At 37.9% G+C, this 17,682-nt stretch overlaps 1 protein-coding gene across 35 annotated transcripts in view; it reads left to right on the top strand.

The window, feature by feature from the left end:
- Nucleotides 1–17,682, top strand: part of NEBL (nebulette) — a 695,182-nt gene that overhangs the window by 328,806 nt on the left and 348,694 nt on the right. For 11 of the 35 annotated variants that reach the window (XM_078329568.1, XM_078329563.1, XM_078329567.1 and 8 more), the window contains 8 exons: nt 1,068–1,160; nt 1,820–1,912; nt 4,266–4,358; nt 6,237–6,329; nt 7,892–7,996; nt 8,984–9,155; nt 12,029–12,121; nt 13,271–13,420. In XM_078329568.1, the coding sequence (XP_078185694.1) occupies nt 1,068–1,160; nt 1,820–1,912; nt 4,266–4,358; nt 6,237–6,329; nt 7,892–7,996; nt 8,984–9,155; nt 12,029–12,121; nt 13,271–13,420 (892 nt within the window). Of the gene's footprint in view, nt 1–1,067; nt 1,161–1,819; nt 1,913–4,265; nt 4,359–6,236; nt 6,330–7,891; nt 7,997–8,983; nt 9,156–12,028; nt 12,122–13,270; nt 13,421–14,027; nt 14,123–17,682 lie in introns of those variants that run through there. The other 24 variants (XR_013519570.1, XR_013519569.1, XR_001913033.4 and 21 more) reach the window with 8 other exon arrangements.

The following is a 17,682-nucleotide window of genomic DNA, read 5'->3' as shown; positions in this document are numbered from 1 at the left end:
GGCGTTGTTACTTATATGAAATCCACAGATGCTAAGACGCAGATGATGTCTCAGATATTTAGGTACTGTTTCTTTATGACATTCTGCATGGATTTCAGCTTTAATCATTTTAAACATTACCAAGCGACTTCTGAAACATGTTTCATGTAGATTTAAATCTTTGCTTAATTTCAACATGGGCCTCTTAAGTTGAGCCTATGCTTTCATATATTTACATATATATGTATTCTTTTCCTCAAATTCAATCTTCCATGAATTTTAGACATATTAAAATGAAAAGTGATAGCATCACTAATCTTTTATAAGTTCAAAGAACTCTTTCTTGTCCCATGTGTGACTATGTGCTCGTATTAGAGTATATCATTTACTCTCTGATTGATCTTCCTCTAAATAGATTTGAAGGGAGAGATTTTGAGTGAAGTAGAAGGCAGGATAAAGGTGAGCTTTTCCTAACGCGATTGTGTGGATAAAAGACACTTCTGACTTTCTGGTGCTCACCTTGCTATGGTCATGCAGAACCTAGTGGTCTATGCTTTTAGTATATTTCCTTCCATTTCCCTTTTTCTCTTCTTTTATTGTGCTGACTTTATTTTTTTCCTTATTAGATTATTTATGTGCTCTCAGTCAGACAAGTAATGTTTCCCAGACTCTGTGGCTAATTCAATTTGACTTTTGCCTTTAAATACATGTTAAATTTTAATTACCATGTTAATAGAAACTGCTTTTTGGATAGAAAATAATAAATCACGTTATTTAAGATAATTTACAGGGTTTTTTTCCTGCATATGCCTAATGATAAAATTTATTTTCATAAGCAACCTTTGCTTATTTTAATTAAAAAAACTCCTATGGTGATGAACAGGTGAATAGATGTGGATTTATTTGTACCTTAGGAATAAGGAATCCTAAAAACATCAGATAAAATTAAGAATTGTGTCCCCAATGAAGGAAAAGTAATGTGGAATTAATAAAATTCGATTATACAATAGTTAGAAATGAAGAATTCTCAATGATTTTAAAGCCTTGCATAGAATAAAGTTAACATTATATTCTTATAAATTATGCAGGTGAAATACAAAGAAGAGATTAAACATGCAACAGCCATTTCTGATCCTCCAGAACTGAAGAGAGTGAAAGAAAACCAGAAGAACATCAGCAATGTGATCATATTTCTTAAGTATTTTTTAAAAATATTTTATTATATATCAACATATAATGATGGCATAAAACCAGTACAGGTGAAATCTCATCACAGTGAATCCCATTGCAAGAGGATTGGTTCTTTAAAAGTGGAGCTAGCATTTTATACATCTTTATGCCCTCCATGACGCTTAATTCATTCTTACTGAGGAAGGGATTATTCATTATTACCCATAAGATCAAACTCAGAGAGGCCACCAGTAAATAATACAATCTCAAGGAAAACAATGAAAGATGAGATTTGATAAAAGTTGGGTGTGGTGGCTCACACCTGTAATCCCAGCACTTTGGGAGGCCCCAAGTTGGGAGGATTGCTTGAGCTTGGGAGGTTGAGGCTGCAGTGAGCTGTGATGATGCCACTGCACTCCAGCCTGGGCAACAGAGCAAGACCTTGTCTCAAATATAAAACAACAATAGCAATAAAACGATTTGACTAGGAAAAGACTGGCATTGCCAAGAAGATAAAATCTGTACGCTGTATATATTTCACTTTGGAATCCTGATGATGATTTTACTAATAAATGTTCTGTGGTCATGTGACATTTAAAAAACCTGTTCCATTGTTTTGGGATGCATTTATCTCCCGTAATCTCAAACTGTCTTGCACCTTGTCTCTCAGCTCCAGTATAAAGAGCAAAACTACAAGGCCACTCCAGTAAGCATGACCCCAGAGATAGAGAGAGTGAGGCGAAACCAGGAGCAGCTGAGTGCGGCAAGTTGTTTCTGTTTCTTTTTATATTTTCTCAAACATAACATTTTATTTAAAAATATTCCCTGTGGAAGGCCATTATCCTTAGCAAACTAACACAGAAATAGAAAACAAAGTACTCCATGATGATGAGAGCTAAATGCGGAGAACCCACGGACACAAAGAGGTGAATAACAGACTCTGGGCCTGCTGGAAGGGAGAGAGTCAGGGAGGGAGAGGATCAGGAAAAGTCACTGTTGAGTACTGGGTTTAGTGCTGGGGCGACGAAATAATCCGTACAACAAACTCCTATAACACGAGTTCACCTGTGTAACAAACCTGCACATGTACCACTGAACTTAAAAATAAAAGTTTAAAGAAAAGAATGAATTTGAATCACATGCAACGATATGGATGAATCATATAATATGTAAAAGAGAATTTCATGCAGCATTAACTCTGTTGTAAAGTTCAACAACTGCAGTATTAATGATGATGATAAATGGAGTATCTCCAGATTTAATGAAGCTATCTAAAAATTACAAAAGGAAGAGCTTTACATCCTCTGCAGTTTTGGATGGTCCTTTTTCACATTTCCATGTTGAAGGGCATGAACTGTGTGTCCAGGAAATTTGGGACTGTGTTGCTGTAGCTTAGCTGTGTTTGCTTATTTAACAAATCTTCATTAAGTACCCAAATGTACTGGGCATTGTTCTGGTCATCTAGACACAAAGAAGGATAAGACCCACTTTCTATTCTCAAGGAACTCATAGTTCAGTTGGTAAATCTCTTAAAAAAATGCAGTTAATGGAGAATGTGGAACTGATATCAATATGAAAAGAAAAGAAAATATCTATTGGCCGGCGCAGTGGCTCAGGCCTGTAATCCCAGCACTTTGGGAGGCCGAGGAGGGTGGATTACAAGGTCAAGAGATTGAGACCATCCTGGTCAACATGGTGAAACCCCATCTCTACTAAAAATACAAAAAATTAGCTGGGCATAGTGGCGCATGCCTGTAATCCCAGTTACTCAGGAGGCCGAGGCAGGAGAATTGCCTGAACCCAGGAGGCGGAGGTTGCGGTGAGCCGAGATTGCCATTGCACTCCAGCCTGGGTAACAAGAGCGAAACTCTGTCTCAAAAAAAAAAAAAAAAAAAAAAAAAAAAAAAAGACCTGGCTTGACTGGCTTTCTAAGACATGATGTTAAGTCAAAGAATCTTATAACTTAAATGGAAAACATTTTTCAATCATTCAAAAAACTGTTGTGAATAAAGCAAAAGTAGTTAATGAGGCACCTCTACTGTGCACCGGGCCCTGTGCTAATGTTCTCTGTAAACCAATAAGGTCAGCACTGTTTGTTTCTCTCATTGGTAGATATGAGAAACTGAGTCTTGGGGAGGTCAGAGGACATGTTGCGTCCCCGCCACCCCCACCGCCTCCAGCTAGTAAGGGCAGAGCTGGGATTGAAACGCACTGAACATACTGTTGCACTTTCACCAACACAGTCAAAAGCCTTCTTTTTCTAAAACAGGTACTTTTGAAAGACTTTGTGAGAGCAAGTTCTCCGGGGTGGAGATAATTAGGCTCCACACTGTTTATCCTCATAATTTCCCTGGGAGGTGGTAGAAGTCAGAGAGCTTTAGCTTCGATTGAAGGCAGAAGCCCCAGGGTTAGAAAGAGAGTTAAAAGCCTTCTAGAGGTCTGGGTGCTGTATGTAGCTCATGCCTGTAATCCCAGCACTTTGGGAGGGTGAGGTGGGTGGATCACCTGAGGTTAGGAGTTTAAGACCAGCCTGGTCAACATGGTGAAACCCTGTCTTTACTAAAAATACAAAAAATTAGCTGAGTATGGTGGCGGGTGCCTGTAATTTCAGCTACTTGAGAGGCTGAGGCAGGACAATTGCTTGAACCTGGGAGGTGGAGGTTGCAGTGAGCCAAGATTGCACTATTGCATTCCAGCCTGGGCAACAAGGGCGAAACTCTGTCTCAAAAAAAAAAAAAAAAAAAAAGAGGGGGAGCTTTTAGGCTGTCAGGGAATGGACTTCAGTAGTATTCTCTTGTAATAACTTTATTCTGGTGTTTCTTTGAAAGCACGCTTCCTTGTGATTCCATTATTTTTATTTGTGGAATTTATGGTTAATTTTGATATTGAAGAGGAAAGCGTTTATCGAACGCTTTATTTAAACAGCACCACTAACAGCTTGTGGTTGCTGAGTCAGCCCCATTGGAATGTGGGCGTAGATGTAAACACGAAGGTTGATGTAATCAACTGTGGCAAAAAGTGTGTAAAAGATGTTGTTAACTTTGAGCCTCGTCCTCTGTGGGATTTTAGTGGAGCCCATTCTGCTCTCTGTTAAAGTTCTTATTTATCCTTCACAGGTAAAATACAAGGGAGAACTTCAGCGGGGAACTGCAATTTCTGATCCACCAGAGCTGAAGAGGGCGAAAGAAAACCAGAAAAACATCAGCAATGTGTGATCATCTTAGGATTTTTTTTCTTACACTATCAAATGTATTGTCCTTATGTGAACAAAGACATTGTATTAACAGAATTTTCATCACCTTGAGCTGATGTCCTGTTCTCATTTGACTAACAACTTACTTGAAAGGTTTCAGGAACGTCGGTATTGTGGGTATAGTCAGGTATTCCCCACCTCAGCATTCCCATGATGCACCAGGAGGACTTTTTTTTTCTTTTTTTGAGACAGGGTCTTTTTTGTCACCCAGGCTGTATTTAGTGTCACAATTTGACTCACTGTAACCTTCGCTTCCTGGGTTCAAGAGATCTTCCCACCTTAGCCTGCTGAGTAGCTAGGATTACAAGCACATGCCACCACACGTGGCCAATTTTTGTATATTTTGTAGAGATGGGATTTCACTCTGTTGCCCAGGCTGGTCTGAAACTCCTGAGCTCACGCATTCCACCCATCTTGGCTTCCCAAAGTGCTCGGATTACAGGTGTGTGCTATCAGCCCAGGGTGACTTTTTTTGACAGGTGGTTGTGTATCCCTTCTATCTTGTTATCTAGCTGATGGGTGATATGGTCCCCCCAAGGTCCACAGTTGTAGCTTCTGGCATCTTGGCCCTACAATCAAACCTTTTCCCTTACTCTTCTACCTGCATGCATTTTTGTTATTATACTTCCTCCCAGCCCTACCTTCCACTCCCCACAATATGACTCCGCTTTTAGGCAACATCTAGTAAGAAATGATAATGTTTGCATGGCTGAATAGGTTATATGGGACAGGACTGTTTTGCGGGCAATTACTAACAGGCTGGCAGTTTTTCCCTAGATAACAACTTGTGGCCTGCTCCAATTGCCTGTTGTTGATATAATTCATGGATGCAGTTCATGGAGAAAATCCTCTTTTAAAGTCATTAACATATAGATTGTGTTCTTTGGAAGAGGAAATTTGGAAATCTATTACCTTCAAAGAAATCTTTTATTCTTCACACCTTTAAAGTCATTTAACCAGTTTATAATGCAAAGGCAGGTAATTGTTTGATACTTTTCCTAACAACTTTATTTTAGAGAAGTAGATGCTCTTCTTTCCCCCATGTATTTAGAGTCACACTTGATGTGACTCCATTACTCTCAAAAAGGAACATGGTTATTGAGACAAGGAATGGACCAGTAAGAAGCTTGCTGACTTTTTAAAGGACACCCACAGTCACCTATTTAAACACATCTTTACAAAAATTCTGCCAGAGTTAATTCCTAAGAAACCATGGCCATATAGTATGAGTCTACGGTGAATACTTTTAAGTAATATCCATGAAGACATTTCTTCTCATTTCTTTTGTGATTAAATGCTTATTATAACTTTACTGATGGTATGCCTATATATTTGAGTACATCCAAAGTGATTTGGACATGTGTACTCTTTTATGGGAGGAAACGAAATAGATTGATTTAAGATGCTGGCATTTTAAATACGACTCGACCTCTGAAAATGTCTTCATTTTTTGCAGTTTCCTACAAAAGTTTCTTGGTTAATGCATTAAACTAAATACTATGAGCCAGGCACGGTGCCTCTGGATTGTCATCCCAGCACCTTGAGAGGCTGAAGTGGATGAATTACTTGAGCCCAGGAGTTTCAGATCAGTTTGGACAATATGGCGAAAGTCCATCTCTACAAAAATACAAAAATTAGCCAGGCCCATAATCTCAGCTACCTCGGAGGCTGAGGTGGGAGGATTGCCTGGGCCTGGGAGGTCAAGGCTGTGGTGAGCAGAGATTGCACCACCGCACTTCAGCCTGGGTGACAGAGCAAGACCCTGTCTTAAATAAATAAGTCTCTTAGTCGAATTGATTCACAGTAGTCTATTTTTTGTTCTCTGAAATGATAGGTTTATTACAAAGCTCAGCTGGGAAGAGCTACTGCTTTAAGTGTAACCCCTGAAATGGAAAGAGTGAAGAAGAACCAAGAAAATATTAGCTCGGCAAGTGGTTTTCTTCATTTTAGACTATCACAAAGGATGTGTCTTTTACTATTTACTTGCAGTCCTCTTTTGCTTGTGAAAAGAAACTTTATTTTCAAGAAACATCTGTGGTATGTCCAATAAATACATGTGTTATTTCAGATGATGTCCAAAAGCTGCCACTGCGTACATTTACATTCTCTTGCAACTCTTTGGTATTTCCAGATGTGACCAAGAGTTACATTCAAAGCTTTGTTTAGAAGTGTTTGTTTAAACAGCGATTTATGCTGTTTTAGCCAGTGTCTTTGAAAGTGATAACGCCTTTGATGTGTGCATTAAATAATTGTCGTTTTACTGAAATATTTCGATGAATGTGTATTGTCAAATGCTGTCTGCAAAACAGAATAGGAGGTGAATACTTTTACTAAAGACTTAGAGAAAAAAATCCTTAAATACATTTAACATAGAATTTAGTTGCTCATTAAAGTCCAGTGGTGCATATTAGCATCTTATTTGAATATTGTGCTTCCTCTTAGTGAATATCAGAGCTTCAATTCTGAATTGGACACAATGCCCTCAGGTCAACATAAGTGGTATCCAAATCTTACACCTAATCAGTTTCATAAATGGCAGTGTTCTGATGGGCAGCTGTTAAGAACACAGGCCCTTTTCTTAGCACACCTTGAATAGCTGTTTGCCTGAGAATCAGCATTTGGCCTTTGCAGTTTACAGCTTCCTAGTGGCATGTCTGTCCAGAGATGCTGTGTGTATTTAACATAAATTACTTTTAAGTTGTGTCTGCTTAGAAGAACAACGAAATTTGTTCCTCATTGCTTCTTACTCTCTAAGCAGAGAAGAAATGAAAAGAAATAGAGAGTAGGTTGTATGCATTTTTCAATAGTGTTATGGTAGAAAATGGGGAAATTTAGAAACAAAATAACTTTGGGTTCTGTTTAATAGTTTTGGATTTTCTCTGTTTAACTTAAATATGATAACCAGTTGTGTGTGTGTGTGTGTGTGTGTGTGTGTGTTTGAGTTTGAGACACAGTCTTTGTTGGAGGCTGGAGTGCAATAGCACAATCATAGCTCATTGCAGCTTTGAATTTTTGGGCTCAAGCAGCTGCCCTGTCTTAACCTCTCTAGTAGCTGGGACTACAGGCACAAGCCCAACTAATTTTTAAAAAAATTTTTACTTGTAGAGTTGGGGAACCTCACGATGCCTCCCAGACTGGTCTCAAACCCCAGGCCTGGAGTAATCCTCCCACCTTAGCTTTCCAGAGTTCCGTAATTACAGGCATGAGCCACTGGGCCTGCCCAGTTTTACAGATTAGATAGTTACTCTTGATCATTCACACATTTGTTTTCAGTTGATAGATTTAGGTCATTTTGCAATAGGTGTTAAAGGCGATCTTTGAGTGTAAAATTTGAGTTTTGCTATTCTAGAACAAAATTTAATTCACTGAAAAAGTGACCTGGAAAATAATTTCAAGTATGTTGCATATGTTTCCCTCATTCATAAAGCTTAAAAAAGTTATATCCTGCGTTTTCCTTTCATTGCCTTATGTCTACTATTTACTTTTCAGGTAAAATATACCCAGGACCATAAACAGATGAAAGGTAGACCAAGTCAGATGTTAGATACACCTGCTATGAGACATGTTAAAGAAGCACAAAATCGTATTTCAATGGTAGGGTGCAACCAGATCATTCTTCTCATGACTAAAGCATGCTAAGGAATGGCCGGACCCAGTGAACTGATGGCATTACTTCACTATTAATCTGATAACTAACAAAGCATGGAAACGCAGTCGGCCTGACCTTCGTGTGTGTGTGGGGTGGGGGCTGCATTTCTAATCACACTGAAATGTAATGGAAATATTTGGTCTAATAAAATCATTTTTCTCAGTGACTTTTTCTGGCGTGTCTTTGTTTCTAATGTGAGTATTATAAACGCATTATATGAAAGACTTTTCTGTAGACTTCTTTCCATTTAATTTTAAGACAGAATTTGGTCTGTTTGCATGTCAAAAAGAATATGAAAAAAAGTGTGTTTTTAAAAAATTATAATATCGGGTGTAATTCACCTACCATAAAGTTTGCCCATTTAAAGTGTTCAATTCAGTGGTTTCTAGTATAATTTACAGTTATACAACTGTCTCCTGGACCTAATTTCAGGATGTGAAAATAGTATATTTTGAAGTATAAGTTTTGTAATTATATTAAAAATTGTGTATATCATAACCTATAAAATTTTAAACTAATTTTAAATAATGCCATTTTCATAAATGATTGTCTGGAAATTGATATCACTTTATTGTATATTGAAGGTTAAGAGATAGGAAATTTAATTTATACTTGTTAGTATATTTTAGGTAGTAACCAGGATTTGAGAATATGTATCTTTTACAACCTCTCACTAATAATATATGTAGTTTTGTATATAATTTAAAATAGATATGAGCTATAATGATTAAAAACATTGTGAAAATATCAGCATTTGATTTCAGATGCTAAGAAACTGAAGCTTCAGACTGTGGTTTTGGAATATTTGGAAAAGATACATACATGTAGAAAATCTGCATGCAGCCAGTACAGTGTACACCTGTCATTTAATCAAAATGTCATGAGATAGGTGACTATCAGCAACTTTCAGCATGATGATTTTTCCTCTTCAGGTAAAATACCATGAAGATTTTGAAAAGACAAAGGGGAGAGGCTTTACTCCTGTTGTGGACGATCCTGTGACAGAGAGAGTGAGGAAGAACACCCAGGTGGTCAGCGATGCTGCCTATAAGGGGGTCCACCCTCACATCGTGGAGATGGACAGGAGACCTGGAATCATTGTTGGTAAGCTGACGGTCTTTCTCGGCAGGTGTGTGTGGTCAAAAAGATTGTGCTTGCTCTAGCTTCAGAATTATCCTCTTTAGTTGTCTGACTCCTCATCACATGTTGGGTGTGGTATCCAAGTTAAAACAGACCACAGGTAAGGTATTTTTGAATAATGTAGAATGGGATTTCTGGCATTTACCAGGTATCATCTCAAGTCTTTTCTAGTATTGGAAGTTCTGCCTTTAATACCTTGCTAGTCTTAAGAATGTCCCTCCTTGTTAAGCAAAGAAGCAGCAGAGATGTGAGTGATAACAATGGTTGAACAATTATTTTGTTTTTCTTTAGCCCGTGTGCTTGCTCAATGTGTTGTTCTCTTGACATCATGTGCATGAATGGCAGAAATAACCATATTGCGTGTAGGTCCTTTTATCACAAATAGACATGCCAGGGGCATTCTGATGGTATTCCATAATAGTAATAGCTCACTCAAAAAATATTATTTCTGGGTTGGAATAGTTGAGAGCCATCTGAAAGTCTCGTAATTAAGAGAGCAAACTTTTATTCCTGCTGTTTCTTACAGTTAGGGGAAGTTGTAGAAGGATATTTGTTGAATGGTGGCTGAGATACCAGAAAAGGTCACACTGAAGTGTAATGCAGGGTTAGGAAGGATGGCTATTGATTTTTCGGTCTATATCAACAACTCAAGACTATTGTTTCCTTCAGAGCAGTTAACCTCTGGATTATGTAGTATAGTTATATTTTTAGTATATGCCATGCAGTAATCTCAGTGTTAGGTTTTCTTCATCTTTAAAAGTAGGAGCTTATTTTTTGGTACTAGTGAAAGGCCATTAGTACTAGTGAAAGGCCATTGGGGAAAGTATACATTTGACAAGGTAATATCTTTACAAAACTAGCACTAAAGTCTGAGCTTGGATGATTATACTAAAGTGACTCTGAAAGTACTTTCCGAAGAAGGATTCCAAATGTTTTTGTAGGCACTTGATAACTTTGCTGATCTGCCTGAGTTGATTACTTAAAAGGATCACATTAAGTTGGATGGATGAGTTGTGATGTTTTCATTACATGTGACGTGAAACTAGAGTTTCATTGCTTTGTGCTAAATGGATGGAACTATCTTAAGGGATAGGGCAGGGGTTCTGATTTATCTCATTTAGGGTGGAACTGCTAAAGTCTGTACAGCTTACCTCAGGTCCTGCACACATCAGAGGCCAGGAATGATGGTGAGGTCATTGCTAAAAACCATGAAACTATCTAGACCTTGGGCTCTGATAAATCAGTACTCAAAACCATTGAAGGTGAAATTATGATTTTTTTTTTATTGTACTTTAGGTTGTGGGGTACTTGTGCAGGTCATGCAGGATTGTTGCATAGGTATACACATGGCAATGTGGTTTTCTGCCTCCATCCCCCTGTCACCTACATCTGGCTTTTCTCCCCATGTTATCCCTCCCCGACCTCCCCACCGCCCCTCGCTGTCCCTCCCTTGGCCCCCCACAACAGACCCCAGTGTGTGATGCTCACCTCCCTGTGTCCCTGTGTTCTCATTGTTCAACACCTGCCTTTGAGTGAGAACACGATTGTTTTTTAAAATATGAGTAACTCTAAGTTATTTACTTGGCAATGCAGAAGTCGATTTATGTATTCTTATTGGGAAGAACTGTTTTCCATTGAAGACTTGCCGTCATTTTGTTCATAAAATGAAGTACATTTGGCCAACATTAAACTTTCCAATGAGCCAGCTTCTGTATCAGGCATGAAAATACACATTGAGAGATTTTCTGAGTAATTCAGATTAAGCCAGTTTGTGCTGCTCCTATTTTTGTTGGAGGCTCTGCTACTTCTTATGAGCTGTGTAACCTTGGCCAAATTACTCAATTTCTCTCTCAGTTTCCTCATCTACAAAATGAGGATAATTATGAAACTTAAATTAATAGGTATTAAGTGAGAATAGTGCATGACATATGGTCAGCACTACATAATATTAAAAACAGACGAGCAGATTTCCAGTTCCGTTTTATAAATTATTTTTGCCCTGGCTCCATTTCTGCCCTATGTCCATAACTAGGTTCTTATTTTGGAGTTGTTGGTACAGCTATAAACAGCTCATTTTAAGATCTGATGTTCTTTAGTTGTAGAGACTGATGAATTCAGAAGTTATTAAAATAGGAGGAGAATAAAGTGGTTTGCACAGTCTGATCACTGACTATAGCAGGGGTCCATTGACAGCAGGAAGCTGATCTTATTTCTCTCTTCATTCATATTTCCTTGCTGTGTGCCTTGCTTATAACACTTTTTAAATAAGTGTATCTTTTTGGATACACTTAGTCTGCACTCACAGAGTCAGAGTGAAAACCAGACTTGCCACCACTCCACATTTAAAATACTTATTTCTTTTACAGGACACGAGGTTTTTTGTTTGGTTTTTTAAACATAAACTTCTCATTTGTTTCCTATGAATTATTCATAAGTCCTGAATCAGAAACCATAATCAAACGTTTTGCCTGTTTTAGCCTGTGGAGAGCAAGAGTGATTGGGGGTTCAGGGGGTACTGTGGGGGATGCATACAGCTGCCTCATGTGCTCCTGTGTTGCTGCTTCAGCAAGGTCTGGCAGGACAGCTCAATGAAAAGACCAGGCAACTTCAATTTGATTATAAAGATTTCTTAACAGATACTTGTGACAGCAAATATGTTTTCATTCTCTCTGAAGTCAGCAGCACTGTGAGTTTGCTTGTTAGGTTTTCTTTTTATATCCATTCCTTTGCAAACTTCGGCTTCACTCTTTAGGGTACTGGCTTTTTTTTTTTTTTTTAATTAATTAATTTATTTAATTCCTTCTTGATGAATGTTGATTTCTTCCTTCTGGCAAAAGACCTCAAAGTTTGGCGCACAGACCCTGGCTCCATCTTCGACCTTGATCCCCTGGAGGACAATATTCAGTCTAGAAGTCTACATATGCTCTCTGGTATTGCTCACTTTTTAGTTCCTCCCATTTATATGATTTTGTCCCAAAATTGAAGCCACTATGAACTATAGAGGTTCATTGTGCTGTGAAATATAAATTTTAAAGCTGAGAATTTGGGAAACCAAAAAAAAAAAAAAAAAAAGGGCTATGTTACTTTTAAATACAATTAATCATTTATGAAAAAAAAGAACTTTTTAATATATACAAATTAGTCTGTCCTAGATTCATTTAAATAAGCTTTTTATTAGTAAGAATGCTTTTATAGAATTTCTGGGTTTACAAATGCAGTTACTTGGAATGTACTAAACTGTTGAGACAAAAAGGAGATTTGTTTCATGAAGTACTGTTACAGTGTTTTAAAGGTAGATTTAAAGAATTATATATAGAACAGTTGAAAGATTTTCTATAGGGCATCATAAATGTTTTAAAATAAATTTTCAAGTATCCTTAAAGTTTTCTTTGAGATTTTATGTAATACAAAATGAATAGTTTACCTAGGAAGCACAGTTGACTTTTAACTTAGATTTCAAGTTCTTAATTAAAGGCAAAAAAATGAATAATTGGGATATGAATGATAGCTTGATTTGAGATTTCAAATTTTCTCTGACAGTTACACAGTTATGTTAAACAATAGATAGCTACGTCATTTAGATCTTGCTCTAACCCCTGATTTCTTCTCTTTATTTAGTTGTTGATGTTAATAAGGTGAATACCCAAGGCAAAGTAGGAATTCTAGTACTTTTATAGTCAGTTTCATTCATCTGTTTAGCCAAATGGTGTCATTTGTTTTTCTAAAGATAAAGGAAAGGCAACAAACCCTATATACCTGATGATAGTTTAAAGGAAAACCACAGATTACAATTAACAAAAATTTATTAGTTTATCAATGTTTTCTTAGTCCTTGTCAATTTTCTGTCCCTTACTTGTTCTTTAAAATTGAGACTTAAAAAAGCATAAAATGACAGTAAAGTCATTCACGTAGTTGGTGCAATGCATGCTGAAGTTTGGGAATAGGTGCCTAGAGCTGAGATTCTGAGTTATTCTTTACTAAGAGATTGTTTTTCTTCTCTGTTAAGCTTTTAAGTAATTTTTTGGTTGATTTTGCTTTTCAAGTCAATCACAAGTGTAAATATTTTCCCTCCAATATAGAAAAGGCAAGTCACTATAGGCGACATTGGTCTCGATCTCATTCCAGCAGTACTTTCGGTACAGGTCTGGGAGACGACAGGTCAGAAGTCTCCGAGATTTACCCTAGCTTTTCATGCTGCAGTGAAATAACACGACCGTCTGATGAAGGAGGTATCAAACAACACTCACCGCTCGCAAAGAAAATGGATTCAGTTTTTAAGTGTGTCACAAGAGTGTCTTTAACATTCTCTTCACCTTTGCATGAACATCTAGCCTGAGTGTGTTTGAGAATTTAAAATTAAGTTCAGAAAGTTAATAGTCCTTTTTTTTTTAAAGAAAAAAAAAACACTACTAATTTGCATTTCTGCATGTTATTTTTTCCTGTCTTCACTATTATCACAGCAGTGGATTTGTAATGACAAAAGGGTCTTGAGATTGCTACTTGAGTCTGTTTCACTCATATAACTACTTGAGTTACATGTGATAAGTATACATACTACACAGTCATAGTGGAAACTTGAGTTCTGCATAGTTTGTATCTGATTTCCATTAAGGAAAACAAAATCAATCTTACAGTAATATTAGGGTATCTAAGAGGTTACAATGAATGTGTATACGTTTAAATATTAATATAAACTTGCAGACAGAGTTAGATCTTACCAAAAGAAGTTGGCATAATACTTGGGATATGAGAGGATTTTTTAAAAATGAGAAATACATTTGATTGTTAATAATATTCTCTCTGTTTTCCCCCATATGTTCTGTTTTCTGCATCCAGGCTGATGGATTAAGGCTAGAACTTCAATGAATTTCTTTGGGATGTTAAACTAATTTTACTTATAAAGCTGTTATTAAAGGTTAAGGCTAAAATGTTTCCTCTCGTTGCAGTTGTATTTTAGTTCAGCGTGGAGGGGAAAGGACTGAAGCATATGAGAACAAAAGCAGTCCTGCATTTCCCTTTCAACTCAAAGGCCATATTGCTGAAATCCCAAAGGCAGGAAGTTTTGAGGTTGGGCAATTTAGCGTTGGTGGGGAAAGGTAATGTGGCTGAGGAGATGATGAAGCTGTGAAAGAGTTGCTTGTTTTATTGTAGGTAAACGTACGGGAGATCACCCCTTTTTGTGTCTGTCTGAATAGCTAATGAAGGGTTCAGTAACTTCCTGATTACTTTTTTTTTTTTTTAATACAGCATGGTGCTCTGTTGCCTAGGCTGGAGTGCAGTGGCACAATCTCAGCTCACTGTAACTTCCACCTCCTGGGTTAAAGTGATTCTTTGCCTCAGTCTCCTGAGTAGCTGGGTCTGCAGGTGTGTGCCACCATACCTAGCTAATTTTTATCCTTTTTTTGTAGAGACGAGGGTCTTGCTATGTTGCTCATGCTGGTCTGGAACTCCTGACCTCAAGTGATCCACCCACCTCAGCCTCCCAAGTGCTGGGATTACAGGCATAAGCCACCACGCCCAGCCTCCGATTACTTTTTTTGGTTGTGAGGTCACTGATTTCTCCCCTCAATGTCCTTCCTGTTTCTTTAGATGCAGAATAATATTGATATTTAAAGAGAGAAATAAAACCCAAAGCAAATACAAGAACTAATTTTGATCAGCCTATTTACTGTTACTCAATTCAGCATTTTTGAATTGACGTCTCTCCCAAAGGGAATGTACTAGAGAGTCTTTGTTTCATGAATGACCCTTTACTTCATGTCTGTCCTCCGCAGCACATCATTCATTCATTTAGTCACCAGATGTTACTGAGTGCTGTTTGTGCACTGGCCAAGAGCTTAGATCTGGCAATGCACACAGCAGTGAGCAAAAGAAACATTCATCCACTGTAAGCAGCTTAGATGCTGGTGGGGGGCCTCGACATTTAGCAGACACTTACACAAGTAATACATAATGATAAACAGAATCAAGCCTGTGAGGGGGTGGGATGGGGGCTACAGTGCCAGGGCGGCTCCATCTGGCCTTAATGTCAGGGAAGTCTTCCTCAGGGAAGAGGTGTTTGAGTAGAGATGTGAATGCTGATGGACATTAACGAGGCCATGGGGCTTTGGGAGAAAAATGTTTCTGATAGGACAGAGCATACATTGGATAGGACAGAACATTGAGATGTTCAAGTGGAAGCAGCACACATGCAAGTAGAGTTTAGAAGAGGAGGCCGCAGTGGAGATCAGTTTAGAAATCGTCATCCATGTCTGATTTAGGTCCTGAATGAAGGAATCTGTGTAGAGACCAGGAATTCAGAGCTACTCTGCCTGGGTGCCTCTACTCCCTCTGCACCAGCAGACCACGCCCATGTCACTTGTCTCTTTGTATTCTCCTCCAAGGCTATGAAAACCTGCTGCTGTTAATCACCTCTTTTTCTTCTCAAGCCCACATTTCCTCTCTTTTCTAATTATTTCTAGCAAGAGGACACTATCCTAAGCCAAATTGAATGAGAAAATGTCTCATTGTAAGAAAATGTAGGCAAATATTCTTGCATTTATACTAGAATTTAAGAGTAACACATGGGTAAGAGGGAATAGTCATTTTTTTAAAGGGGGAATTTCATACTCTTTCAAAGATGGTGGGGGAGATTTTAGATAGGCAGTGATGACTCAGCAACTGAAATAATGTATTGTAAGAAAAAGTCGGCTTTTTAATTTTAATTTTTTTATTGTACTTTAGGTTCTGAGGTACATGTGCAAATCATGCAGGATTGTTGCATAGGTACACATGTGGCAATGTGATTTTCTGCTTCCATTCCCCATCACCTACATCTGGCATTTCTCCCCATGTTATCCCTCCCTGACCTCCCCATCCTCCTGCTGTCCCACCAACAGACCCCAGTGTGTGATGCTCCCCTCCCTGTGTGCCTGTGTTCTCATTGTTCATCACCCATCTATGAGTGAGAACATGCGGAGTTTGGTTTTTTATTCTTGTGTCAGCTTGCTGAGAATGATGATTTCCAGATTCATCCATGTCCCTACAAAGGACACAAACTCATTTCCTGTGGCTGCATAGTATTCCATAGTGTATATGTGCCACATTTTGCTTGTGTAGTCTATCATCGATGGGTATTTGGGTTGGTTCCAGGTCTTTGCTATTGTAAACAGTGCCGCTATGGACATACGTGTGCATGTGTCTTTATAATAGAATGATTTATAATTCTTTGGGTATATACCCAGTAATGGGATTGCTGGATCAAATGGAATTTCTGTTTCTAGGTCCTTAAGGAAGCTCTACACTGTCTTCCACAATGGTTGAACTAGTTTACATTCCCACCAACAGTGTAAAACTGTTCCTATTTCTCCGCATCCTCTCCAGCATCTGTTGTCTCCAGATTTTTTAATGATCACCATTCTAACTGGCATAAGATGGTATCTCAATGTAGTTTTGATTTGCATTTCTCTAATAATCAGTGAAGACGAGCATTTTTTAATATGTTTTTTGGCCTCATATATGTCTTCTTTTGATAAGTGTTTGTTCATATCCTTCACCCACTTTTGGATGGGTTTGTTTTTTTCTTGTAAATCTGTTTTAGTTCTTTGTAGATTCTGGATATTAGCCCTTTGTCAGATGGGGAAGAGCTAACGATCCTAAATATATATGCATCCAACACAGGGGCACCCAGGTACATAAAACAAGTTCTTAACGACCTTCAAAGAGACTTAGACTCTCACACAATAATAGTAGGAGACTTTAACACTCCTCTGTCAATATTAGACAGATCAATGAGACAGAAAATTAAGAAGTATATCCAGGACTTGAACTCAGATCTGGACCAAGCAGACCTAATAGACATCTACAGAAATCTTCACCCCAAATCTACAGAATATACATTCTTCTCAGCACTGCATTGCACCTACTCTAAAATTGACCACAAAATTGGAAGTAAATCACTCCTCAGCAAATTCATAAGAATGGAAATCATAACAAACAGTCTCTCAGACCACAGAACAATCAAATTAGAATTTCAGTTTCATGGAAACTGAAAAACTGGCTCCTGAATGTCAACTGGATAAACAATGAAATGAAGGCAGAAATAAATATGTTGTTTGAAACTAACGAGAATGAAGACACAATGTACCAGAATCTCTGGGACACATTTAAAGCAGTGTCTAGAGGGAAATTTATAGCACTAAATGCCCACATGAGAAGCGAGGAAAGACCTAAAATTGACACCCTGTCATCAAAATTGAAAGAGTTAGAGGAGCAAGATCAAAAAAACTCAAAAGCTAGCAGAAGATAAGAAATAACTAAGATAAGAGTAGAACTGAAGGAGATAGAGACACAAAAAACCATTCAAAAAATCAATAAACCCAGGAGCTGCTTTTTTTGAAAAGATCAACAAAATAGACAGACCGCTAGCAAGATTAATATTTTTATTTTTTTGAGACGGAGTCTCACTGTATCACTTAGGTTGAAGTGCAGTAACATGATCTCGGCTCACTGC

The sequence above is a fragment of the Callithrix jacchus genome, chromosome 7 (genome assembly GCF_049354715.1).
Source record: "Callithrix jacchus isolate 240 chromosome 7, calJac240_pri, whole genome shotgun sequence".
Taxonomy (NCBI): Eukaryota; Metazoa; Chordata; class Mammalia; order Primates; family Cebidae; genus Callithrix; species Callithrix jacchus.
This window is presented reverse-complemented; position numbering and strand designations above follow the sequence as displayed.